This window comes from Papaver somniferum, chromosome 11 (assembly GCF_003573695.1).
Source record: "Papaver somniferum cultivar HN1 chromosome 11, ASM357369v1, whole genome shotgun sequence".
NCBI lineage: Eukaryota > Viridiplantae > Streptophyta > Magnoliopsida > Ranunculales > Papaveraceae > Papaver > Papaver somniferum.
The window spans coordinates 35,754,517-35,781,059 of NC_039368.1; the positions used below are offsets into that span (position 1 = coordinate 35,754,517).

A 26,543-nucleotide genomic window follows, 5' to 3' on the forward strand; every position below is an offset into this window, starting at 1 on the left:
GTTGGTTCATCCTTGACTTTAGGTTATTTGGTACCTAGACTTTTGATTGCGATGATGATATATTGTGGATGCTTGTATGGTCGAAATCTTCCGCAACCATTGGGTGAATTAGATGAGTTGAGAGATGTTCCATTTCCGATGTGCTCCTATCAAGTCCTCAAGGACTTCGTTCTAAACGACATCCTTTAAACCATATTCTGAACCTTTGACTATTGTATGGAATGGGATGCAGTGAGTAGTGCCCAGTTATACTTCTGTTAGATCCGATAGTGTGTCTGGATATGTGAATGTATCTCTATGGTGTGTTTTTGGGGACTTTGATGCACGTGTACGGCTTCATGTTGAGAAATTATTACGTCTTGTAAAACTTCGACAGTGATGGTGTTGAAATCGGAAATAACCTGGTTGACAGCAATAAAGGCATCCCTTTCTGGTAGTCCCCATGTGTAATTCTCCTGACCCTATTTTCTCGTGGAAGATGTGCTTCTGCTGCATTCGCTGGTAAGGTGGTGACTATGTTTAAGCTTCTAAACACGAAGGAGGCTTCAGTCCCAGGTGTAGTTTACATGCTTATATCCGGTATGGTCGGTGAGTTGACCATGATAAGGATATCACCATCTCACATCCGTAGTGGTGACTCTATCACTTATTCCATGTGAAACTAAAGAATGGAGAAGTACGGATTACCCTTGTAGCGGTTGTTGCTATGGTGAAGTTCTGGATGGTATCGATAAACGAGTAGCAACAGTTCTTGGCAGCAGATGTGATCAGAAGAGACTACACCGCGTGGGAACCAAAATAAGTCGGCTGGAATTGTATGGGAGTCCATGGAAGCAAAGGGATCGGTTGTATGCGTAAACGAGTAAACTGTCCATGACCACGAGGTTTGGCGAGATGGATCAAAAAGCGGCCACAAATGCGATCCTTGGCTGGCTGTGATCACGATCCTTGATAGGGAGGAGTGTGGTGGCTACAGGCACGAACTTTGGAATGAAGGAGTGTGGCGTTGAAGCGGCTTCATCTCTTGGAGACGACGTTGAATCTTATGGAGCAAAACGCTGAAGCTTCGGCTTCGGATCCTGGAGCAGTTTATAGAGAGGATGCTGAAGCGGAGCGACTTCTGGTTCTGGAAACGGAGGCGGCTTCCCGAGAGAATGTTGAAGCGGTTTCCAGAGCGAAACATTGAAGCGGAGCGGCTTCTGGCTCTGGAAGCGGAGGCGGGTTCCCGGGAGAATGTTGAAGCGGCTCCTGTAGAAAACTCCAGTGAGGGTGCCATTAACCCTTGACTCCAAAAAAAACGAATTGATACGATATGGCATGGGAAGACGTCACAATCTGGTCGGCAAGTAGCGTTTTTCTCCTTATAGGAAAGAATACGCTTCTTCTGTTCGATTCTCCCTTGCACTTCTCAGAGCCTTGATGGCTACAATGTTGAAGTCGGAGGCCGCGTCAATCAGCGTGCTGTCAAACTCGACATCCTTCAAGTGAACAATGGTTAGGAGTTCCCAGTTCTGTCTATAAATCGTGCTTCCCATGAGAGGTTGGGGTTCGGGAATGGCTTCCCTGGCTGGAAACAACTGCTTTCCTGATGCAGTGCGGTTGAGGGATGCGAGTATGTCTTGACGATGCGCCTTTTAGAAATACAGAATCTCACAAAAACGGATTATCATGGACTGCATGATTTGGATGGAGTCCCAAGAATCATGCAGCTACTAATGGGAAGAGGGTCTCTGCGAACCCAGGAGGGTTACTGATTTTCTTTGCCTCGATTTTGGAGAAGTCGTTCCTGATCTCTACGTGTGATAAAATTGGATTGCTGATTTTTCTACTGGGCGTTAAGGAGCAACGCGAGCCTTTTCGTCTATAAAGGCGCGTCCTGCTGAAGTGCTTGCGCCAGATGTTAAAAGTATTCTTTGCCGGTTCCATCTGGGGTTGACGTGACTCTCGTGGTAACCGCTCCGCTAGTGTCTTGAGGAAAATAGGTATCTCTTTCTCAGTTGTAGCCATGTATGTCTGAGACCTGCGAGAACCTTTTGTCTTTCCATCAAATCAATAGTGGTAAGAAGAGATCGGCTTTTGCTGGATCCTCCAGTCTCCCATCCTGATGGTGGAGTAGCAGCGGTTCTGGTGACGGTTGGAGATGTCACACTTGGATAAACGTTGGGAGCGGAGGCAGCGGCTCTGGCTCTGATGATCGGTGGCGTAACACCTGAAGGAACGTTTTCCGCGCCGCTGGTGTTGGAAGGTGGTGTATTAACCCCACTGGAAGGAACGTTAACACCGGGAATAATTTCAGTACCAGTGTTCTCAGGGTTTGTTGCTGATCCGAACCGTTTCTGAGGATGTAATCTCGAGTTGGGAGTTCCACCGAGACATGTGAATCAACTTTGAGTTCAACGTTCCCTGGTTCGTTGAGGGTTTCACCGAGATCCAAAAGTTTCAAATTGTGGCGACCAAAGGCTCCTCCGCGGATGTGATCAATCATCAGGAAGCGAAAATCGGAAGGTTGTTCAAAAAGTTGAAGCTGAAACAGGCGGCTCTCCAAAGTGCGAAGGAGGTTTTCTCTAAGAAGAGCAAGTTTATGAAAGGCAAACGAAAATTGGATAATAAAATAGGTTTTCTCTACTTCATGTTTTCTCTTTTGCTTAGGTTTTTTTTTTTTGAAAGGCAAACGAAATGCCTAGTTTATGGTTTGGTTTTCTGGTTTTTGGAGTGATAGATGAATGCTTTTTATAAGAGTTTTGGATTATTTTGGAATAATGGTCTTTTGATATGTTAAAATCTGAATTGCAAGTGTAAGTAGCAAATCATCTGGGAAAATTGTGAAACCGTGAATATTGCATGACGGTGGAAAACATGGGATGAAATTTGGGAATAACATGGTTATCGCTTTCCAATGCGAAAACCTGAAGTAGTAGATTGTGTACTCTGTCTAATAACACTTACTTGCTTTTAGGGTCTCCCAACAAAATGGATCTTCCGGGTGTATGTCTGAGCTTCATGAGCGACGTCGTTGTCTCCGTGATAAGTCCCCGGTCATTCCTCATCGTGTGATAACTGACAACTGAGCCATTGAACCCCGCGCGATCGTTGGCTTATACCATCTTGATGTCTGGGTTGAAGAATGAAACTTGGAATTGGAAATTGATACTGTAACCGAGAGATTAATCTCCCACCGTGGTCGCCAATTGTTTGTGGGTGAAAACCGTTTCTGCTGATTTCGGTAATTTTGTGTAAGTGCGGGTGAAAAACGAATCTAAACCCAAAACAATGTACTGCGTGGGAGTACTTTTGATTCGAGAGATCAACCTGTACAACCATGGCCTAAACCAAGAAATGGTCGTTCCAGGTTTGCTTCAGTCACAAAGTGAAAGAGAAGGGTTGGTCTTAGGTAGGGAAGCGAAGAAAGTGTTGAGGCCAGAATAGTTGATTCTAGAAGTGTGGGTGTTTTGCGACTTGTATCCGAGAGTTGAACTGGAGAGCTAAATGGAAAGCTACTAGGTGATTTCTGGATCTGTATTGTTCTCCTGACCAAAACTTGTTCTTTGGTGGAAATAGGTGAAACCTATTTATACAAGTCGTAATAAAACGTACCCTGGCCTCGTAAGAAATGGAAACGGTTGAGTAATGAAAAAAAGCGGTAACGGGTAACGCCTGGAATCGATGTTCCCATAATGAAGGAAGTGTTTCACCATTACTTCTCGTATTTACTAACCGCCTCACTCTTATGACACTTTCTTGTAACAGGCGTATTGCACGCCGCACGCTGTAAACCGCCAGACCAATACCATGATGAGTATCCCCCAGTTTGTGACATGTTTTGATGTCTCGAGTGTTTTTGTGGAAAACGTGTAGAAGGTTCCTATGTGTGGCATGATGGCATGCCAGTGGGCGTGGCATAGCGACGTGCTAGTAGCTATGGCATGGTGGCATGCCAGTGGCCGTGGCATAGCAACGTGCTAGTAGTTGTGGCATGGTGGTATGCCAGTATCCGTGGAATAGCGACGTGCTAGGAGCTGTGGCATGGCGGTGTGCCAGTAGATGTGGCATGGTGGCGTGCCAGTAGCCGTGGCATAACGACGTGCTAGCAGGTGTGGCATGGCGGCGTGCCAGTAGCCGTGGCATAGCGACGTGCTGGTATCTGTGGCATGGCGAAGTGCTGGTAGCTGTGGCATGGTGGCGTGCCAGTAGCCGTCGCATACCGACGTGCTAGTAGTTGTGGCATGGTGGCGTGCAAATATCCGTGGCATGGTGGTGTGCCAGTTGCGGTGTGGCCAAAGTTAAAATTAGCATCGTGGACGGAATCGGTTGCAACTTTGCCTGAATTAGGGTTTGGAGTGTTGAATCCCTATTTAGTGCGTGTAGTATGCGCGTGCAGGCGCGTTTGGAAGCTAGCACGTTTTTGGGAAGCTGGCATGCTTTGGGAAGATAACATGTTTTGGGGAATCTAATGTGGTATAGAGACCTCTTTTGAGACCGTGGCAGGTTTGGAGCAACCTGATTGGTCGACGGGAAGTGGGGGCAGCACGTTAGGGGCGTGGCTATAATTCCAATGCGCGGTGGCGGATTTGAAGCGACCTAATTGGTCAGTGGAAAGAGGGTCGGTATGCTAGGGCACGGCCGCACTTTTAGTGCGGTGTAGCGAATTTGGTTGCCTAGCTTGGCTAAGCATGGATTCGACCAATGAGGTCTAGTATATGGCGCGAGGCGCAAAACCCTAATTTGCGAGTTAGTTGGGTTTATGAGTTATCACAATGATTAGCTGGATTTTTGTACGTTTGCCACAAAAAATCCTTATCTACAGAATGCAGTATGCTTTCTGTCTGAGCCTTTCGTGCAGTGGCCTTAACTTTGGTACTTGGAGGTTTTATGCTACTCCACTACGAATGAACATAAATCCATCATGCCATACCGATTTAAGGGTTCTTCTGAGGAACATAGCACAAGAAAGTACTCAACGAGTCTAGTATCGGCAAGGCGCCAAAATTTAAAAAGTATATTGAGCGGTTCCATAAATGTGTCGGTGAAGAGGTTAGTAATCGCAACACCGTTTCCTTGTAGAGTGACGTCACATCTGATGCAAGGTTTTACGATTTTAATCCTAAGCTAAAAACCACCATCAACAACTGTCAATGGAACCAGAGGAGCAGTCCACTGGATCCATAATAATATCATAGAAGATTGCATTTATTTACTTAGGCAATTTAAATTTTGGTCATGTTCTTATGTTAAAAGAACAGTCAATAATGCAGCACATGTAGCTGCAAAACTATCTCTAGAGTTATCTGTTAAAACAGATTGGAACAACTCATATCCTACTGGAATTGAGAACTGTATTCAAGCAGATAAATCTGCTATTTAATCATCAATACAACCCATTTTCGTATTACAAAAAAAGTGAGCAATCATAGGAATGGGAGGATAGTTATACTTCTGATCTAGTAATGTGCAGATGACAGAGAGTTTGGAAAGACCTACTCTTCTTTATCATGTTCTTTCTTCATTTATGTCAAAAGAAGAGATACGGCCTGAACTTTCAATCGTGAATAACGGCGAAAAATGTATCAATATCAGAAAACTTTCTAAGCAATATGATTAGTTAGAAGAAGCTGGAGCGTCGGAAAAGACTCTCGAAGAAATTAACAAGGTAATACAAATGGAACTTCAACGTCGTTGGGACATTGAAGATTATGAGGTTGACGAAGACTCTGATGAAGATGAGCAACCTTTGGAAAATCCTGGCAATAACGGTAATGTTATTTCAACTCCGGATCATAATAACGATCACTCGCCTATTCAAAAGGAGAAGAATGAATATGATATAACCGTTGTTATAAATGGTGTAACGTACTCAAACAATGATATTATGATTTGCACCAATGAACTAGACTTTCTAGGAGATGATTCTGATTCTGATGACGAGGTTGTTAAAGAGATAGAGATTGAGAATGAAACCAAATTGGTTGAAGTTGTGGAAGACCCAATTAAGCTTGCCAAGGATTATAATGATGCTGAGATTATGGTTAAAGCAGACGAAGAATGGCTAAATAGTTTGATAGAGGACCACGATACATATGAGGTAAATAATTCATTGCAATTCTTTAAGAATGATGAGGATCCTATAATACAAGAAATTGTGGAAGGTTTGTCTAATCCTTTGCATTTTTCTAAATATTTTAATCCACATCACTTAGGGTTGAGTATTTGTGCTTCCAAAGTTTTAAAAGTTTATTTTTCTTCTAAGTATCCACCACTTGATGTGTTTGATTCTAGCATTGTGCAGGTTCACCGAGAGGAACCCGAAGAAGTCCCCATATGTTATGTTCTTTATCCACTTTCGAGTGTAGAAAGGACCAAGTGTTGGGGAAGCTTTCAAGCTATAACAATTTCATTACTCATATGTTATGCTAATCATTGTGTGAAGTTGTTACTAGAATTGCAGATTGTTTTCTGGGCAGGCTACCAGATTTTCGGACTGTTGGTATATGGACGATAACAAGAGAGTCGGGTTGACGACTTTAAACCAAGCGCTAAATGGGAGGCAACCCATAGGTTTTGTATCTTAAAGCCTTTTATTTTTTGTTTTTATTGTTTTCATGTCATGTTTGCATCCCCATGTTTAATTTCATTGAGTCTATAATCTATTTTACAAGAAAATTAAGACGAATACCTTTTCATCAGGCAAATTCAGACTGCACGTAGTTCAGTCCAGAGATCATAACTGTCAGACCGTTTAGAGAAACACTATGACCTTTTGACACTATGTAGAAAAAACATAGATGAACAACTTTTGTTAAATGGAGTTTTTCCAAATTTCTTAACAATTTGTACAGTTTTTGCATTTTATCTGATGTTACGTCAGAATTCAGAATTTTTAGTTTTACACATTGAGGACAGTGTGAAGTTTAAGTGTGGGGGAGTCTTTTTCATATAGAGTTTTTAGCATTTTTGAGTCAAAATTTTCAAATTTTTTGTATATATTTGAATTAAACCTCCAACTTGTAGAGATTTTAGAGTCACTAGCATACTTCATGGTATGTTTACATAGAGATTTTTGACCGACATAACTGAACTTGGAAGTGTTAGAGAACTACCTTCGGATTTCTTGCTTGTTAGAGTGTTAAATAATGAGGAGCAGAGAGAAATGCATTATTAGAGTTGCTGATCAATCATTAGTGGAGACTACCTATTTTAAAATCAACAGAGGCACCAGACCAAATTTCTTTGTAGCTGACTACAAATCTTTCTTTTGAGTGTGTGTCACCGTACGTTAATTCCGGGTAGAATGGTGAGATACCCAAATTCACGCCAATAGAAGCACTACTCCTTGATCTATTGAGTGCTAATTTTGTCAATCATGAGGGTGACGTCTATAGATGAAAATCACCTTCTTGTAGTTTGATTTGCAGTTAGCACCATTCTCTCTCTCGCCAACAACAGGTCCATAGAAACCCATCATCATCAACAAGTGGAGCGACACCGAAATCCACAAGGAAAGTTGAAGACGTTTGAGGTTTACAAGCAACAATACAAGGAAGAGAAAATTTCATATCCAAGTAAAGCAACAATACAAGGAAGACCAAATTTCATATCCAAATAAAGCAACATACAATTAGCATATTTTTATATACATGTTAAAGACTTACATATAAGGAGAGGAATTCTATATCTAAGTATGAAGACTTATTTACAAGAGCGAAGAAAATCAAAAGATGAGAGTTATTGAAGTTTATGATACGAAAACAATACAAGTTGTGAGGATCAAAGTGGTAAAGTACTTCTTTCATGGCCATGTTAATTTTAATTTTAATTTCATTATTATTTTTATAGTTGCAATCTTTTTATCAAAAAAAAAAAATGAAAAAAAAAAGAAAAAAAAAAGAGAAAATACAAAAAGATTTGCATTTAGGTTGTTATTTGTTCAATAAGACAATGGGGAAGAAAAATATATAAAGAAGTTTCAAGCAACAAGGAATTTCAGGAAAAAAGTAGCAAATTGTCAAAGTTTTACGAAGTTCAAGAGTTCATCAGCAACAGTTGAAGACCGAAGACCAAGAAGATGAAGAAGACGAGCTGAAGACTACAATTATATTTGACGCTGTGAGAGTGTTGCTTTCATCATTGCAATCAGATCTGAAGGTGGTAAGTACTCTTGTCCTCGATAATTGTGGTTGATTTCCTTTCTTAGAGATCATCAGAAAAAGTCTTTTATTTCCCACGATCTTGTGGGGTCTCCAAAAATTATTCGAAAGGTTTCCTTCCCAGCATTCAACGTGTGTAGGATTTCTCTCTTCATTCCTACTTGCACACTTGTGAGACCCATAAAAAATCCGTCTTATTGAGTGCAATTATCATAATATCCTTTTAAGTGAGGCAGAAGTCGAAGCGAAATGCTTATTGATCGCTCTCAAACACGCGTTCTCTCATTATGGTGTGGTTATTTCTCACTCGACATTTAAGAATGGGAATATGTTCTTTGGTATTTCTAAATTCTAATTACTAGCATGCAGAAATTGTATATCCTCATAGCTCTTTGGATGCTTGGGACGCTGGAGCGCTTTGAAGTTGGAGTATGTTTTGTGGGTATATCTCTGGTAAACCCTCACGAGACTGTAACTCGTCCACTAGGGACACCCAGGGGTTTAAAGGCATGTTGCACATGCTAAGTGCAACCGTATCCTCGACGACATGGACTTGTTGTATTTAGATAGTTTGCTCGAGGACTAGCAAAAGCCAAGTGTGGGGGAATTTGTTAAGTGCATATTTTGCATATATTTAGTGTCGAATCCATGCTAGTAATTGTTATATATTCTTGTTAATTATTGAATATTACTCTTGTTTTCTCTTATTTATGTTTTGCTAGGTGAAACATCCAAAAGAAGTCAATTTGCACTTAATTGTGCAAGGAAGAAGTTAGCTACAAGAGGAGAAAGGCTAAAGACCAAGTGGAGCTCATTCAACTCTAGGAGTTTTTGCTATCACCTCGAAGAGGACGAGAATACGAAGCTAATGGCGAAAAAATGAGGTCAATCCGATGTCGTATGAAGAAGATATGGGTGAAAAGAGAAGTCAAGCTTGTCGGTTCTCCGGAGCTGACAGTTAGATGGGAAATGTTAAAGGAGGACGCTGGAACTACGGGAAGACAAGATCACTAAAGGCACCAGGATTTTGGATCAGGGCTGTCATTGTCATCTTCCTTCTCACGATCAGTTATGAAACAGGGTGAGGCAGTTGAGCTGTTGCTTCAGTATGGCAGTGAACATGGTTATGCTTGGTGTTTGTAGTGAAGACTGGTGGTTGTGATTATCATCAGCGATGATGAAGAATGCCTGAATGGTCGAGCTTGGTGGTGGTGACTAGTTTACGATGAAGAAGAATAATGTTGCTGCCGTGATTATCTCGATGGTGGTTAACGTGATTTGAAGTGGTTTCGATCTAGAGTGGACCACTGGACTGTTGGAGCAGTGATAAGACATAGGTTAGTCGAGAAAAGGGCTGTGGATTGTTGGTTCAAGAGAAGGTTGATGTGGCTGGTGATGGCAGTAGTGATTGACTCAAGAAAGTATTGGCGATGGTGGGCTGTGACGAGAGTTCTGGTGGTTAATGGAGTTGCAGACTGAGTTCGAGGAGAACGAGAAGATGGAAGATCTGTGGTGTTGTGTGCTGCAAGTATCAGTGATGGCTACTGATGCAGAGGACCATAATGCAGAGAAGGGTCCTTGCTGCCATTTCCGATGAAGATCAGGGAGATGGTGATGATATTTCCGTTGATCATTTTGACTGCAGAAGAGATGATGAATGGTGTGGCTGGAGTTTATGGTGGCTTTGGATGAAGTTTTTTGTTGCCGGAGAATGAAGGAGTTGATTTTGTTGATCTTGGTCGGCAATGAAGTGAATAATGGCATTGGCTGCTGCCATTGAGTAAGAGGGAATGGTTTGCTGAGTAGAAGCTCGCAATGGTAATGCAGTTGAGCTGCTGGTTGGATGCTGAAACAGTGGGATATTGGAGGTGTTATAATGGGTTGTGATTGGTTTAGCTTCAAACCGAGAACATGGAAGAGTTCGTTGCTGCCATTAACGAGAAAGGAGGGATGGATAACTCGGTCTTGCGGTTGCTGTTAGGATCGGTGGAAGTTAATGAGGCAGTGAAGACGAGAGTTTGAGAAAAGATACAGGGAAGTTATCGGCCAGAAAGTTTCAGCCGTAAATCAGTTCCAGTAAAAGAGTAAAAGATCCAAGAGAACTTACGGATAGAAAATCCAGCCGAGAAAAAGTAAGATGAAAATAGGCTGTCAGTTCCACGGAACTGACAAGCCAAAGTTTATTATTTGGGCTGGGCTTCCTAGTTATTAACGTGAGCCCATGCGACTATTTATTCCCAAATGCACGGCCAGACTTTGGCAGTGGCTTATTTTTGGAATTTGGTGAGTTTCTGGCAACCTAATTCGACCGGGATTTGGCAGGGGCGCAGCTACAACTTGGAGACTATTTAAGAGACTTCTTAACCTAAGTCTTGGTATCATAATTTTACATTTCATAATACATTTTTGTTCTTCATTCATATTTTAGGTTTTACCCCTTTAGGGAGAAACCGGGAAATAGTGTAATCATGAGAAGCTAAACTTTTATTGGTTAAGGATGAATTCAATGTTCTAACGTGAAGCTTTATTATTACACAAATTTGTTTGGAGCTTTAATCATCTTATCGTTTGTCTTTACCATATGTAATGGATATGAGTGATTATTGGATTGATTTGGAGTGCATGCTAGATTGATTTACTAATTGTTCTATTGCTAGTATTGACTTAGAAGATAAGTAATCGTCGAATAATTCATACACAAGTAGAAATCGCGAGACCTTGCAGAGGGATTTTCTGGAGCAATTGCGAGTGAAGATAACACCAGCAAGTGGATCTTGAGCTAAGAGTTTAACTACTGGGATCAACCTAATTCACAAAGCCTAAGCGTTCGATCGGATTACACCTTGAGTGAACTACTACTTGGTGGTTCGGTTGGATAGAATCTGATATTGGAGAGCTTCCGTATCCGTGGTAAAAGGAGTTTTGGGGATAACACTGAGCTAGTTGTTGTTCTACGGTTGGTGATGAATGGTTCTAACGAAGATAGATAAGTATACTAATCCAGTCATCGCTTGGTAACGGCGAAGGATTCTTTGACCATCTCTTTCTTTTATTTGTTATTCTTTTTATTTCACTTAAAAACAATCCCCCTTTGTGTTTTATCTTTATTTTGCTAACTAAATAACCTATCAATTACACAGCTCACTGTGGGAGCGATCCTTACTACCGCTATATTATTTATTTAATTAGTGGGAAATATATCGATTAATTTGTTGTGGTTACGACACGCATCACCTGCCCCGTCGTCGGTAACAAGATGTTGCAGGAACTGGGAAAGGTGATTGTCATAGGTCTTAGCAGCCTGCTGTAACGCCATGGGATCAGCAGTTCGCATTTTCGAGTATAGTTTTGATACGCCTATACAATTGCGCAAAGAAGCAGCTCTGACTGTAGGTCTTGCAGGTTCTTAACATGGTTCATTAGCCGAACTGCTTTGTCTACTCGTTGTAGTATCAGGTTGTTGTAGAAATCCTTGTCCAAGCTAACCAGACCACCTAGTAATTTCACACCAGTTGAAGGCCGTTTGATGGAGGTAGGGAAACCTCCTGGAGCTGCCCGTTTATTATTATTATTTATTTATTTCCTCTTTTGCTTAGAATTCTATATCCTCATCCGTCCATGTTTTTGGGTGCTCGTTTGAGATTTATTAATAAATACAGCCGCACCATTTCCTTGGGGCTTACTCAGTGGCAGCCCGTATGCTAGAAAGGTGAATATCAATATTTAATACTAATTCATGGAATTTAGCCGGGAAAAACCGTGAATTGAAGTAATAGAATATTATGGTGAAAATAGAATTAATTAATTGACGGCCCTATACTAGCATGGAATATGTCTAGGAGCATTAAATTGATTAGAGAATCGAGGTATGAGATGGTAGAAGCATCATACTCGTTTTGAAAATTTATTATGCGTAGTCAGGGAACATTAATGACATCCGGAAGACGTTATCACTCAATACTAGTGGTCAGTCCATCTAAGAGCCGTCTAACCATTAAGATTCTATACAAAATTGAATATTGAATTGGGCAGTGTATAAAATATATGGAATATCAATGGATCATTCGGTCTCAATGTTGTCGTCATACATTTTCAGTAAAATATATAGGATATTGGGAGCTCGGTAGGAAGGTTTTAATATTCTCGTTACATGTTTATGATTTGAAGAGATTACACAATATGTCGGAGATCATTATAATCCAGAGCTTTGTAAAAACATGAATTTCATACATACGCATGAAATCGGGTCATAGGTATACAAAACTATGATTTTACGATTTTAGCCTTCGTCAAAAATCCACCATCAACATTAAGTCCCTGTTTAGTGAGGGACAGTCATGTTCCGCGATAAGCACTGGATGGTAAATTTAGCAATAAACGAAATAAATAACCGAAATCAGTCGATAAAAAATTTACCATGAGTTTCGACCCGCGCTCCAATGATTTCATGTTCGAGTAATAATTGGAATGGTGATCCTGATAATATGACAGAGCATCTTCTGGAGAGCATGAAATGATAAAGCATGGCTGATATTGATGGAGAAATGACCAACTTGATGGGTTTAGCACTGGTGGGCCGCTTCCCAAAAAGAAAATCATTGTCCAACTAGGTTTATGAAATAAAATTAATATAAAAAGAAGGAAACCCTTTTTTTTCTCACCACTGACCGATCATCTCTCTCTTCTCTATCTCCCATGTTCGTGCAACGAGGAACGAAAGAAAAAAATTTGCCGGGACATCATTGGCTGGTAACCGCCGGTGACATTCCTGCCAACTCCGGTCGGTTTCCGTACCGATCAAGTAAGTTTTTTTTTTTTTTTCGAAAAAAATAAAGTTTTGACTTTTAAGCAAACCTTGCACTTAGTTTTTGTAGGTGCTTATATCAGCAACAACAGGCAAGTCCTTGAAACGTCAACTCTTGTGCCGTCATCACTATTTTTTAGTGAAACCATAAACAGGTAAAAGTTTGGATGTTTACCATTTTGTAGACAGACGTTGTCTTTAATCGATGTATGCATCTTTATGATAGAACTATGATACAATATTGTTGCTCTTCAGTTCTACTAGTTTGCCGACAATTTGTCTTGTATGAATGATGTATTGAAGTATAAGTGTTGCATGAATATTGGAGCAACATTGTATAGATGTCAGACGATAGTCATGATGAATCCTCCAACGACAATGAAGAGAGAGGATAAGTAGTTAAGAATACACCGAATATGGATGATGAGTTCTTTGTAGTTCAGTATACACCCGAAAGATTCCATACAGATTATGCATTTCGTCTCCTCATAAATCCTAAAGACATTACTCAGATGAAACTGACCTGTCCTCAAGCAATAATTCGGTTTTTCCTGCAAGGAGGGAATTACTCTGCTTCGTCTATCAAGTTCAAACTTTCTCAAAGACCCTTATCGGATTTTCTAGGATGGACGAGGCACGTGCTAGGTTATGACCACGTTCGAGCCTTTTTGGACAATGCACGAATTACTAAGGCTGTCAAATTGTCTGAAGAATTGTTTATTTATCATGATGTCCCAGGTATTGTGGCTTTGCTTGCTCGATGGTGTATTCCTACTCATATATTCATATGTAAGTGGGAAGAGTTTACCATCACCTTAGAGCACGTGGTAGTTATGTTGCCTCTTCTAGTTACAGGTAACCTTCCTGAAAAATTTTCAGCAGAAGAAATTGTGATGATTGGAGTCCTGAAAGTTAAGATGAAGGAAATTAACAAAGCATCGGGAAATTTTTATTCTCAATGGATGAAATATTGGTGGTCGATGAAGAAGATCCATAACAGACCTGATGATAGTACATTGACCATTGTTGCTTTTTTTTTATCTTTGTGGTTGTCCAGAGAAGATAATGGACCTTCGTTGAAGCCGTTTTTAGGTCCTCTCGCTATCAAATGGCTAAAGGTGAGAAACTTCTCATCGTCAGTTTATTTATGGGTTCATTATTGTTAGAGAAATGCTCGGTTGAACCCACTAGCATTGGTATATCAAGTTAGTTGTCAAATTTATATGAAAAAACACATTCTTGATTTAGTTTACTAAAGTCGGTTTTAGACTAGATTAGGATTAAAAAGTAGAGTATCAAATCAAATCTGTCCTTGAATACTGAAAATTAAAGACTCATGAAGACATCTATGAATAATTTTATTAAAGATTAGTAATAAATACTTTATTCTCTTGTTTATTCTACCTCTCTGTTCCAAACAAGTGTTCACTCTATGGAACAATTCCTATGACTGTACACATTTATGTATAGACTCGGGGATATTTGAGCCTAATATTTTAAGGAGAATGACTTTTATCCTTGGAAAGGTCCTCATGTTGTAGTGAAAGAGAATAAGAATTGAACGGGCCAAAAATCATCAATTCCGAGTTATAACGAAGAAGATATGATTGATTTACTAATGCAACACTTATTACGTGTTGCTAAGGCGATTCATGAATAGAAAATTATACACAAACTTTTTGCAACAGTTCGCTGACCAAAACGATAAATACGTGATTAAACGCCTTTTTTGGTCAACTACTTGGTGTTTCCTTTTGTAGATAAGGTAGCTTTGTTTCCAAGCAACCTAGCCTTGATCATTCACTATAAATAGAGGTTTCATGGAACCATATAACATATCCCTTGAAAATTTGTGTTTGTATGCATAAAGTTGTTTTCCATATCTTTGTTCTCCACGAACAAGAATGAGGTTTCAAAAGACTTTACTTGGGGATCGTAAAGCACAATGAATCTATATTTTTTGATAGTTTCAGTTCTTGTTTCTAGGTATTCTTCATAAATCCTAGACTCAATAGATCAAGATATCTCTAGATTATTTCTACGTGATCTTGTGAGGAAGATTCAATTAGGGCTTACGGTTCCGTAACCTAATTGTTGGATAATATCTTCTAAAGAGAATTAACCTTCTGCTAGAGGATTTTTCAAGAGCATCTTTTAAAGAGAATTGAGGTTCTGCTAGAAGATTCACAAGAGGAATTTCTAAAGAGTTTTTGCTAGGAGTTCTACAGGTGCGCAAATACACCTTAAGCAGGTATTACATCTAGTCTGATTTGGTATTAGGTAATTGGTGCAACAACTTATAATCAGGGTATGTTCAATCTGGACTAGGTCCCGGGGGTTTTCTACAAGATTGTAGTTTTCCTCGTTAACAAAAATCTTCGGTGTCTGTGTTATTTCTTTTCCGTATTATATTGTTTTATATTTATAACTGAAATATGACAGGTTGTGCGTATCTAAACCTAGATAGTATTAAATCAACTGTAGAGAACCTACAAGACTCGTTTTTGTTGAATTTGTGTATTGAAATATAGATTATAAGAGTTGTTCTTATTGGAATTCGGTTCGTGAACAGTTCAGGTATATACTTGGTTTACCTTGTTAAAACAATCTTAAGTATAGTTTCATAACCGAACGTATAGATTGTATAAGAATTGTCCATATAGGTTTCTGAATGAAAAAGTTGGTGGTGTGTACTAGTTACCCTCTCCTTTTCAATTGGTATCAGAGTAGGTGGACACTGTAAAGACCTAATAAGTCTGTATTTGTAGCAATTCGAACATGTATACATGAATCTCAACTTGTATCAACCAAGTTCAATTTACGTACCACCAGGATTTGATGGCACTAATAATTACTTATGAAGGAAAATAGTTATGCGCTCCTTCTTACAAGCCCGTGAATTTCAGACATGGATACTTGTTGTAAAGGGGTATGTTCCTCCAATAGTTCGTGAATGTGATAATAATGTTTCTAAGGATATGACTATATATAGCAAAACTGAAATAAGTGCTGCAAAACATAATTCTGATGGATTGAATGCTATTTTACACGCCATAAGCCAAGATATCCAACATCACGTGACTACATGTGAAACTTAGAAAGAATCTTGGGATATCTTGCAGGTCGTACTCAAAGGGAATACCACAGAGAAAAAAGCAAGGCTTCAAAACTTAGCATCTGACTGGGAAAACCTTCGTATGTCTGATGATGAAACCTTTGATGAGTTTAACCAAAGACTCTCTCAGATAGTTAACTCCTTACATTCGTTAGGAAGTTACCGAGAAAGATATTGTGTACAAAATTCTCAGGTCTTTACCATCAAGATGCGAGTCTAAGAAACATGTCATCAAAAAAGAAAATTATCTTTTAACACTTTCGATAAACACCCTCGTTGGAAAGTTAAAGATCTTTGATAATGAACATCAGTATGAAAAAGAGGTGATGTCTCTTAAAGTTGTAGACCATACCGAATCCTCCGAGGATAAATTTTGTTCGCCAGATACGAAGGATGATATTTCACGATAATTTAGAAAAATATTGAGTAACAATTAAAAGATAATATGTAAAGATACAACATCTTATGATGATGTTGTTCAATGCTTCAACTCTCGTAGTTGTGGGTATTTGTCATCTATTTGTCTAAGCAAGGACCTTAGAGAACCAACATACACTGCAACATTTTCAACTCTTGATGATACGCCTAAAAATTATTCAGAGTATACATGCGAGTTTGCATTAACTTCTGGATGATGTTTTTCAGACCAGATTCTGACTCTGACGAAGAAGTGTTGCATGAAGATCTAGTTGCAAAAAAATTTCATAAGAAATGTCATTAGAAACTTTCTAAAGCTGAAATATCTTTATTCAGTGAGAAAGTTAAATATGACAGACTTCATAGTGAGAATAAAAACTTGCTAGACCAACTTGAGTCTATTAGTACAAAGGATTATTTTAAACAAATACGAGGTCTTAAAGATGAAATCTCCGAAGGACGCGATCGAGAGAAGGTACTTCAAGAAAAACTAGACAATTTAGAGAACATTGAGATGAACTTGTTATTTGATTCATAAGGAGAAGATCTCAAAGTTCAATTTGAATCATCCAAAAATGATCTTGTTAATGCTCTTAAAAAGATCAAAAGGTTGGAAGAAGAAAATATGAGCTTAAAAGAAAGCTTGTCTCTCAATGGTAGCTCAGATAAAAGAATCTCAATATTGGGAGCATGTACAAGTTATCGTGATACACAAGGATTGGGCTATAAAAGAATTAACGTTCCTAGTATTTGCAAAGAGGTGAAAATTTTAAAGGCTAAATATTCTTCTCAATCAAAAGATCCCACTGACGACAAGAGTAAAGTATCTCCACCACCTGCGAATGACAGAAAAAATAAATTACATCAAGCTCCAATGCAAGCACAAACACATCCAGGTAACAATAAGCATCATTTTTATCATTCTACTAAAAATTGCCTTTATTGTGGAAAACCAAGTCACTTGCAAAGGGGTTGCAGATTTCTTAAAAGGGATAAACCAAGATCTGATTATGTTAAGATGAAAAGATCTGATGTTCTGAACTAGAGAAAAACTTATTTGCATAATATAAGTTCCTCCGGTATTCCCCCGAAAAGGTTGATTGATGTCGTAACACGTCAAAAATAATTACACTTTCTCACTACTCAAAATATATTATAAAGCAAGGGTAATAAAGGATCGTTCCTACAAAGAGGTTTAGGATTGTCGTTTGTTTCGATTTCTTATGTAAAATAACGGGGGATGTTCTGATTTTTATAGAAGTAAAACTGAACTAAAAGCAAGTAAACAAATAAAATAAAATAAAAAACCAAAACTTAGAGGTATAACCGACTATCTTCAACGATTCATTCTTCACTTTGTCAGGTTTTTTCATCAACTTCTCTTCCCTCGTAAAACTCAAAAACTTAATCTATTTTTCTACCTAATAACTATAAATATAATAAACTATAATACCGATACCATTGTAGGCAGTACAGTGGTAAATTCGTTGAGTGATGATACCAGCAACCTGAATTTGAAACTCGTTAGCTCGAAAACCACTCGTTATCTCGAAACAAACTTGCAACGTTAGGGTTTCCAAGACTTTTAAATTGCAGAATCTTAAACTTTCCGTACTATGTGGAACTACTAATAATATTAACACCCACCCATGCTGACGAGTTTCAAACTCGGGTAGCTGGTATTACCACCTAACGGATTTGCCAACTGTACCAATATAACCCGCGCTTATATGTAGTGGACCTTTTTGAAGTTAAAACTTTAATATAACCTTTTGGTCTTTAACCCAAATTTTTTAACAGAATTTTTTTTTAGTAACTAGTGACCTTATTTTGTTAACCTTATTTTCGCTTACGTGAAAAGTGTTTTCAATAACCCCTAGTTCCTTTTACTAGAAAAGATGGATGATGAGGCTGACTTACTACACGGACAAAAAAAATTCCAAAAGTAGATGCTAGTAAAAAAGAAAAAAATAGTCTGCGAGTTACAACACCAAAGGTGTTAATCTCCATGCACAAAAACTCCAACAATACAAATTGACCACAAAAACCCCATTTAACATAAACTGCCTATATTACCCTTTTGATTTAAATCACCCCAACAAAAACAAAAATCAACCCCGCTTTTAATTTTTATTATATTATTACCACCAACAACAACACACCACGAGCAACACCACCATCGTTCCACCACCACTGACCACCATTGCCGCCAACCACCACCACTACTGACCACCATCGTCGACCACCACTACCGTACCACGACCATCGCGCTACTGCCACTGCACCACCACCTACGACTCCGTCCACCGCCACCATCGTCCACCACCACCGCCACCACCGCCGACATCTATCACCACTGCGCCACCACCGTCATTGCACCATCGCCACCAGTCAGCACCATGCTGCCGACCACCGTCGATCACCACTGGCCACCACCGACCAAAACCATCACCACCACCGACCAGCACCGCCGACCGCCCACCACCACCACCAACCACAGCATCGCTGCCGCCTACCATCGCCAACCACTAGCACCACCGTCGCCGCCAAGAATATGATGAAACCAAAAATGGTTTCATCACTCAAATGGAAAACCAAAATTGGTTCCAACAGTAAATTACTATTTGGTTCATCGACAAATATAAAACATGAAACCAAAATTTGTTTCAACATAAAATTCTCGTATCACCAACAAGATTGGTTTTGTTCACAAAAACTATATAAAAAAAGTGCGTTAAAATTAGATGAAACCGAAACTCGTTTCAACATAAACTATCGTATCACCAACAATATTCCTTTCGTCGGGAAAAATAAAAATAAAAAAGTGAAACCAAAGCTCATCTCAACTTAAAGTTATTATATCACAAAAAAATTGGTTTCGTCGACAAAAATTAGCAAAAATACGATGAAACCAGACAAATTTACAAGAGAGCTTTACCTTGAGAATAAGATGAAAATATAATTGGTTTCGTGCAAATGTCTATGAGTATCAAGAGAGCTTTACCTTGCATGAAAAAGAAGTGGCCCAAGCAGAAACGAATTCTCAATGCTCCTTAATCTGGGTCCTTTAGGATCTGCGCGAGCCAGTAAGAAAATAACATGACCTTATTTCAATAAAAATTTAGAAGTAAGATGTCAATGAACACTATTAAGAAAGAAAGCTACCAGCAAAAAAAGTTGGAGCGGCAACAGGTGTACCCTTTGTATGGGACAAACGGAAAAGTGTATAAAGGTTGGAGCGGCAACGGTAGTGCCTCAACAGAGCCAGGCGACATACTTCTTCACACTAATGAGAGAAACATAAGTTAGTCGCAATTTTCCGATAAAACATGCACACTGTACCTATATCAAGATTATGGTGTTTTTTCTAATAGTAAAAATAAACACAAACCTCCCTCCCAAAATCCCATGGCTCATGATCACAGTGCCCTTTTCAGAATGGCCTCGTCAAAAATGATGTTGACAGCACAAATTTCTTAATTAGCAAAAATTAGATAGAAACCCATTTTGGTTTCATCATAAATAGATGAAACCACTTTTGGTTCCATCATAAATAAGTTGAAAACATAATTGGTTTCGTGAAAATGTCTATTCAATTATAAGAAAAATTACAAGAGGTATTATACACGTCCATTGATAGAAAGACGTCATTGAAACGTCATGATCGACATGGCATGCCTAAATGCTATTTCGCAAAGCTTTGAAAACACTAACGGATGTAACGTAGCTAAACAAAGTGCTCACCACCACAAAGTTACTAAGATGAACTTATTTTCTCCCCAGTTGTTTAAGTTGCAGGTAAGACTATACGAGCTGCTAATACTCTGCAAAATCTTTGCAAGTAGATACTACATTACCTATCTCTACATTTTCAGCACAAACAATAATATAGAGAAAATATGGAGCTACATTAACTCCACCACAAAGAAAAATGAGAGAACTAGTTTTGTTATGCCCAAAGCTAATCACATAACACATGCTTACCCATTATGTATCCAAGCATCCCTTCAAATTTTCAAGTCCATACTGAATGTCGAATGTGAACTCGCAGAGTTTCACCTTCTTCTCTGCCAAGTAGTACCCACTTTGTAGACTGACCAGAACCTGCAAACACATAAAAGTACGCATCAAACAACCAAATAATAACAGTATTAATGTTACTAGCAAGGATACCAGCTAACAACGACCATCTAAGTAAAAAACAAAAGACCGAAAATGCCAAGAAACTACCAAAACGAGCCAAAGAGAAGTTCGACCACTAAACCTGTCACAAAATGATTCAAGACAAAATCTTGTAAGTTATACTATCATTGTTTGTTGGTTTTTTGATGTAATATACTGCCATTATATGTTGATAGAAATAGAGTAACAAGACTCCAGGTAGATAAACCTTCTTAAGGCAAAATACAAGTAACTACTTCACCAACAAACTGGTTTCATCGACAAAAATTAGCAAAAATACGATGAAACCAGTTTTGGTTTCATCATAAATACGATGAAACCAATTTTGGTTTCATGAACTGTCTACTCAACTGCGGGAGAAATTAGAAGAGTGCATTATACAAGTCCATTGAACATATACAGACTTGTTGTGTACCTGCAAGAGAAATTATAAGAGGTGTTATACAAGTCCGTTGAACAAATGAAAACAGAGAAAAGGGGCATGGATATCTAGTAATTTAGTTTACCAGATTTTTGCAAACTGAACATGCTTAATCTGACCGGTGGGGAACTTGTTACACGAATATGGGGGTGATGATTTTGAGAAGCCACCAGCACCTCGCAAGTAAACAATCATCCTGCAAGTTAGTTACACATTAATACTAATAACACAAATTAAATCCTTCCAAAATGAAAATCCCACTTCATACTACGTAGAGAGAAATAACAAGTACACTGACCAGTTCAAGTATAGAGCTTTGCCAAATTGTTTGCACATACAATTGCAGTCATTGTGAGAGCAAAGAAAACCTATGACATAACAACAACTAATAATGAGAACACAATTATCAACAACTGTGATTGTCTAAGATTTCAGTGAACGGTTTTGAGAGTTATCAAGGGGAGCCTTACTAATAATTGTACTAAAAACTTAATCAACTAGTTTATGGTAAATGGAAGTACTAGTTTCTTTCTCTACTCTTGTTAAGACTTCTCAAAGCATTAATATAACAATAAAAAATGTTAGAAATCCTAATCAACATGGGTAATTAAACAAAAATATGTGACGCATCTTCAAAACCCAATCAATTCCCACACATGGATCAAATAGCTGAAACGAAATCATACTTTGAATCAAAAGCAACAAATCTGTGTTTAGTTACCATTCCAGACCAATAACATTCTCACTCAACAGTAAATTCAGAGTAATCTTAAACTTGTTTCAATAGAAAATTATTTATCACCAACAACGTTGGTTTCACCGATAAAAGTTCAAAAAGTATCAAACAAAATTGGATGAAACCAAAATTAGATGATTACCAAATTGGTTTGTTTGATTTTAGAATATTTTTTACTCACTGAAAATGTAATTGCTCCACCAAAATTAGATGTAACAGAAAATTAGATGAAATTAGATCCTCCACCAAAATTAGATGAAAACGAAAATGTAATTACTCTGTTTGAATCATTGTACTAATCGATTAGAATACTCATCGAACTTAACATATAAGTGAAAACAAATCTCTGTACTAAACACACGCGAGATCCACAATTTATTAGAATATCATAAGACGGTTTGATTTATTCATCATTTGAGACCCAATTCTTCAATACCCTAGACGTAGTTCATCAAAATCACAAACCAATCAGCATTTGAGACCGACTTGTTTGACATCCAACTTCTGAATAGATAGATTGATAAGAAAAACCGCATTAATGTTACACAAAAAATCATATCTCTAGATTTTACTGGATTTTTACCTTTTTATTTTCCTCGATTTGTATTATCTATCTGTATATATTTATGTTGGTACGGGAGTAGTAGGTGTTGCTGTTGGTGATAGGAGAAGAAGAAAAGGAGGCGACGTTGGTGGAGGATCAAGAGATGATCGTGTTTCTGGTGGTGGTGTGGGAGGAGAAAGATGAGGTTCTGTTAATGGTGTTGGTGTGAGTGATAGAGAGAGATAATATATCTCGTATGGAGAAGAAGACATGAATAGTAGGGTAGGTTGGGTATTTCTTGAAAATGAAATGGATGTAATTTACCCATATTAAAAGATTTGAAGTTTTTGTATCACCTTTGGGGAAAATGGAATTCTTGTAACTCTCAACATATGGGTGGAGTTTTTGTACCACAAATTTGTTCACCTTGGTGTTATACGACTAGTTGTGAAAAAAAATGTCAAAAACAAAAATAAGACTGCTGTTGTGGGAAACATGGACGAACGTCCATGTGAAAGAGCATTATGACCGCATATAAGCATACCATATCTCAACTCCACAAACTTCTCCCAAAGTCCCACCTTACCACTCAAATGGATAGAAAACAATTTCTGGTCACTCAAATCTCTCGTCAACCAAATAAACTCTCATATAAATTACAACTTCTCTCTCGAAAATCAGACAAACAAAATACAAATTACTTCAATTAGAAAGGTATTTAAGCTTGGTAATCATTAAATTTTCATCATACAAAAAATGAGTTGCAGAAAAGTAGCAAGATTGGCCTTTATTTCCATGTTTTTAGTGATAATGTCATCATCAAGTACAGTAGTACAGGTTCAAGGAGGTTGTATCGATGAATGCCTGCCTGTATGCATGCAAGTGTTACAGTTGCCCTCACCGGATTGCGAAAAGGAGTGTGCCAACGGTTGTGCTAACAAGCAAAAAAACGGCTCATCAAATGGTACCGATTACATATTCTCGACCAGTTCAACAGCAAGCACCAATGCCACCAAGAAAAAACATCATGAGCTCCCCTAGGTTATTAAGTATTTTCAGTCACCAGAAAAATAAAAGACGAGCCGTAATGACTTTCAGATATTTATCATCTGTAACGATCTTGATTTCATTTCTAAAAATTGTTGAATCTAGATCTTTTTATTGTACAAAGAAATCAGCTAAAACCATAAATTGTTGTCTACAAGCATTAGTACAAACAGCCTAACAGATAGAGATACAAGTAGATTCAATACAGCATGCTACAGACATAGCTTGCCATTTATCTCGATTCATTTCATGCAAATAAACTTCTTTTCTGTTGCTATTGAATACCCTTAAGGGTAGTTGTGAAGGTCAGTCAAGAGTAAGGGTAATTATATAATTACCACTTATGATTATTACTCAAGATCCATATTACTTCACAAATCTATATATGATGCATGATGAATACACATAAACCACTGACCATCAATTTTCTCGAAGACATTTGTTGCGAATTGTTTCCCCCAACTGCTTCCTTTGGTCTTAACTATTTCTAAACATGTTACGTATCCAACATCACCTCTTACATGGACTTGGACGTTTTTCACCTCTATCTCTAGCGGAAATTCATACTCAGCCCAGACAAATTCCCAACTACCCATAACGAGATCATAACCAGATATTCCAGATACGCCAGGGTGCACGCAACAGACATGATCAGCTTTCACCCATAAAGCTTGCATCGCTGACAGATCTCCTTGTCTGAATGAGTTGTAGAAGCGCGCATTTGCTGCTAGAACAGAAGCCTTGCCGTCTTCATGTAGAAAACGGAGACTATCCCTGATTTTTGCGGCTTTGGCGTAATTTTCTTGTTCAATGGCAGTCTGCAGTTCCTTCTCCAGGGCTTGCTCATCCAAGATAGTTTCACTGCTCAAAGTTCCTTCAAGGTCTTCACCTTTTACCCTGCATGGTTTCCATGAATTTGAGCGAGAAACTTGGCACCGGGGCACTGCACTGAATAATAACATATCAGACACTGGCGCTCAAATTCTTTTTTATCTTGTATAAAAGGTTGCCATACCTCACCATTGTCTAGATTAAAATAACTCTCTAGAATCTAGATTAAGATTATTCATGGTCCATACTCCACTTCTTTCAGATAATTTGTCTACAGGATATCCTTAACATGGATTCATTATGTAGGGAGTGTATCAGGGGAATACAAATATCTGAGAGAAAGTCTGTTATGTGATTTGACCTAGTTCAAAACAATCATATAAAATCATATCCACGAAACATAAAAAATTAGACATGTGGAATAACTTGCAAGTTATTTCTTTAACAAATTCAACCGTTATCATGGGTTCGCGATGTAAGAACTGCATCAGGAGCTAAGAGAAAGGTAACGTAATGCGATATGAACCAGTTTGAGATGAGTCAGATGACCATATATATCTTATCCATCAGAACAGAAGAATTAAGATAAACTGAGCAACTTGTGAGTTTTCTTCAAAAAGTTCAACCATTTTATTGGCATTCAGTATTCAAGGTGGAAAGAAAGGGCAAAGAAACAGTTTCTTCTAAATCACTTGGGAAGCTATGTTAAACCCAATACAATAGATAAGTTTATGGCTCAGCAGTCGAGACTTAGCCTAGGACGTGAAAGCAACTTGTAATCTCGAACAACAGGGTCACAACTTAGTCTCGGATATGCAGGAAACTAATTCTTACCAGTTTATGGTACATTAAAATACTTTAATAGATATTATGATTTATATATAATGCAAGCATCAATTAGACAATTACAGATTTCAGTGATGAAAGTTAAGATAATCTCCATGATTCGTGACATTCAATGAACAACAAACACTCCAAAGGTTCAAATTAGTACAATTATACTAAAGAAAAGAACACTTACTTGATCCCCCAAATTCAGCCGAAACCTGGCCCAATAATGACCTACGAAGCACTGGAACTGATCCTTTGACGGATGATACATTGTAAGAATTAGATTTGCACTGTAATGATGGAGAATTGCGAATTAACAAGCTGGACTCAAAATATACAAAAGCTCGTATTGAACTCGTCTCCATCTCAACTAAACATCTGAAAATCAGCCTAAGATAATACAAAGCATATATTATCAGCTAATTTAAGGCTTGTTTTGGGGTTTTCATACTTATGTCTAACCAAATTTAGTAGCAATTTAGATTCACAGACCAATAGTCATAAATCAATAGGAAGGTAAGACAAATTCTAGCACTTGTGGCTTGATACACAAACGGAAAATAAAATGAATGAAAAATTTAGAATACTTACAGTGCAGGGTCGATGAACCGCGGGAAGTTGCAATAAGCTAGAAGAAAGACGAGACTTGAGTGAAATTGCAGAGATATTGGGAACGGCCATGGTTACTGAAACCAGGGTTTAGAATATGAAATAACCCACAAATTGGATAATATGGAAGAAAATACAAAAACTCGAAGCTCAAAACCCTAAAAACATCTTGAAAATTAGGTTTAGGAAAGAATCTTTAATAGAGGGGATTTTAGATGATAATGAAGCTCAGAGGAAACTAATCTTTACTTTTATCTCATCGACTCATCAGATAGAACGCCAGACAGGAAAGAAAGAAGGAAGGAAGACGATTTGTTTGTTTTTTCTTCTTTTATGGACTTTTTTTCACCCACCTACCAAGGTGGCCCCCAAATTCACTAATGTCGGGTTTTACCCTATTCCCCCAGTGCCCCACTATGTATGTTCTCTTTAAATAGACCAAGTTCTGTGTTAGGTTGGAATTCTGTGATGCCACCAAGTTCTGCTTGTCAACTTCTGGAGTGCTCGCAGGCATGGTTATAATATATTAGAAAAAAGGGTTAAGTGGCAAAATGCCCCAAAATAGACCTCAAGGTTGTGAAAATGTCCCGGACATTAGGCAAAAGATGAAAATGCTCCAATCCGTTACTTTATAGTAAAATGGTCAAAATGGGGCCTTTTGACTAGTCAATGCCTGTGAAAATGTCTAACGTACCCTTTGTCAAAAAATAAAAGGTGTAAATATAATTTGTTGACACGTGTTCAAATCTCAGATACTACGGATCACGGTAAAAATGGACGGTTAGATTGATTAAAAAGAGACGTGTGCAAATCAAATGGTAGTAACGTGGACAACCTAGATTGTCGACACGTGGAAAGTGACTTC

At 38.4% G+C, this 26,543-nt stretch overlaps 1 protein-coding gene and 1 long non-coding RNA gene across 2 annotated transcripts; both read right to left on the reverse strand.

The window, feature by feature from the left end:
* Positions 1 to 20,702: 20,702 nt before the first annotated feature.
* On the reverse strand, positions 20,703 to 22,475 carry LOC113321877. The gene is made up of 4 exons (XR_003346894.1): positions 22,400 to 22,475; positions 21,379 to 21,448; positions 21,166 to 21,276; positions 20,703 to 21,074 (listed from the first exon to the last, which is right to left on the reverse strand). It is a non-coding gene; the product is annotated as an uncharacterized LOC113321877 (long non-coding RNA).
* Positions 22,476 to 23,452: 977 nt separating this feature from the next.
* LOC113322682 lies at positions 23,453 to 25,988 on the reverse strand. The gene is made up of 3 exons (XM_026570821.1): positions 25,661 to 25,988; positions 25,260 to 25,359; positions 23,453 to 24,350 (listed from the first exon to the last, which is right to left on the reverse strand). Exons 1-3 carry the CDS (start codon positions 25,748 to 25,750, stop codon positions 23,779 to 23,781), a joined length of 762 nt encoding a protein of 253 aa, XP_026426606.1. The 5' UTR covers positions 25,751 to 25,988; the 3' UTR covers positions 23,453 to 23,778.
* Positions 25,989 to 26,543: the final 555 nt, after the last annotated feature.

Bases quoted from the DNA above. Each gene is read 5' to 3' on its own strand.
- LOC113322682 (XM_026570821.1), bottom strand. From the start codon at position 25,750: ATGGCCGTTCCCAATATCTCTGCAATTTCACTCAAGTCTCGTCTTTCT. The intron at 25,360-25,660 runs GTAAGTATTCTA...CCATCATTACAG, and splicing joins CGGTTCATCGACCCTGCACT to TGCAAATCTAATTCTTACAA. The intron at 24,351-25,259 runs GTAAGTGTTCTT...TATTCAGTGCAG, and splicing joins GGCTGAATTTGGGGGATCAA to TGCCCCGGTGCCAAGTTTCT.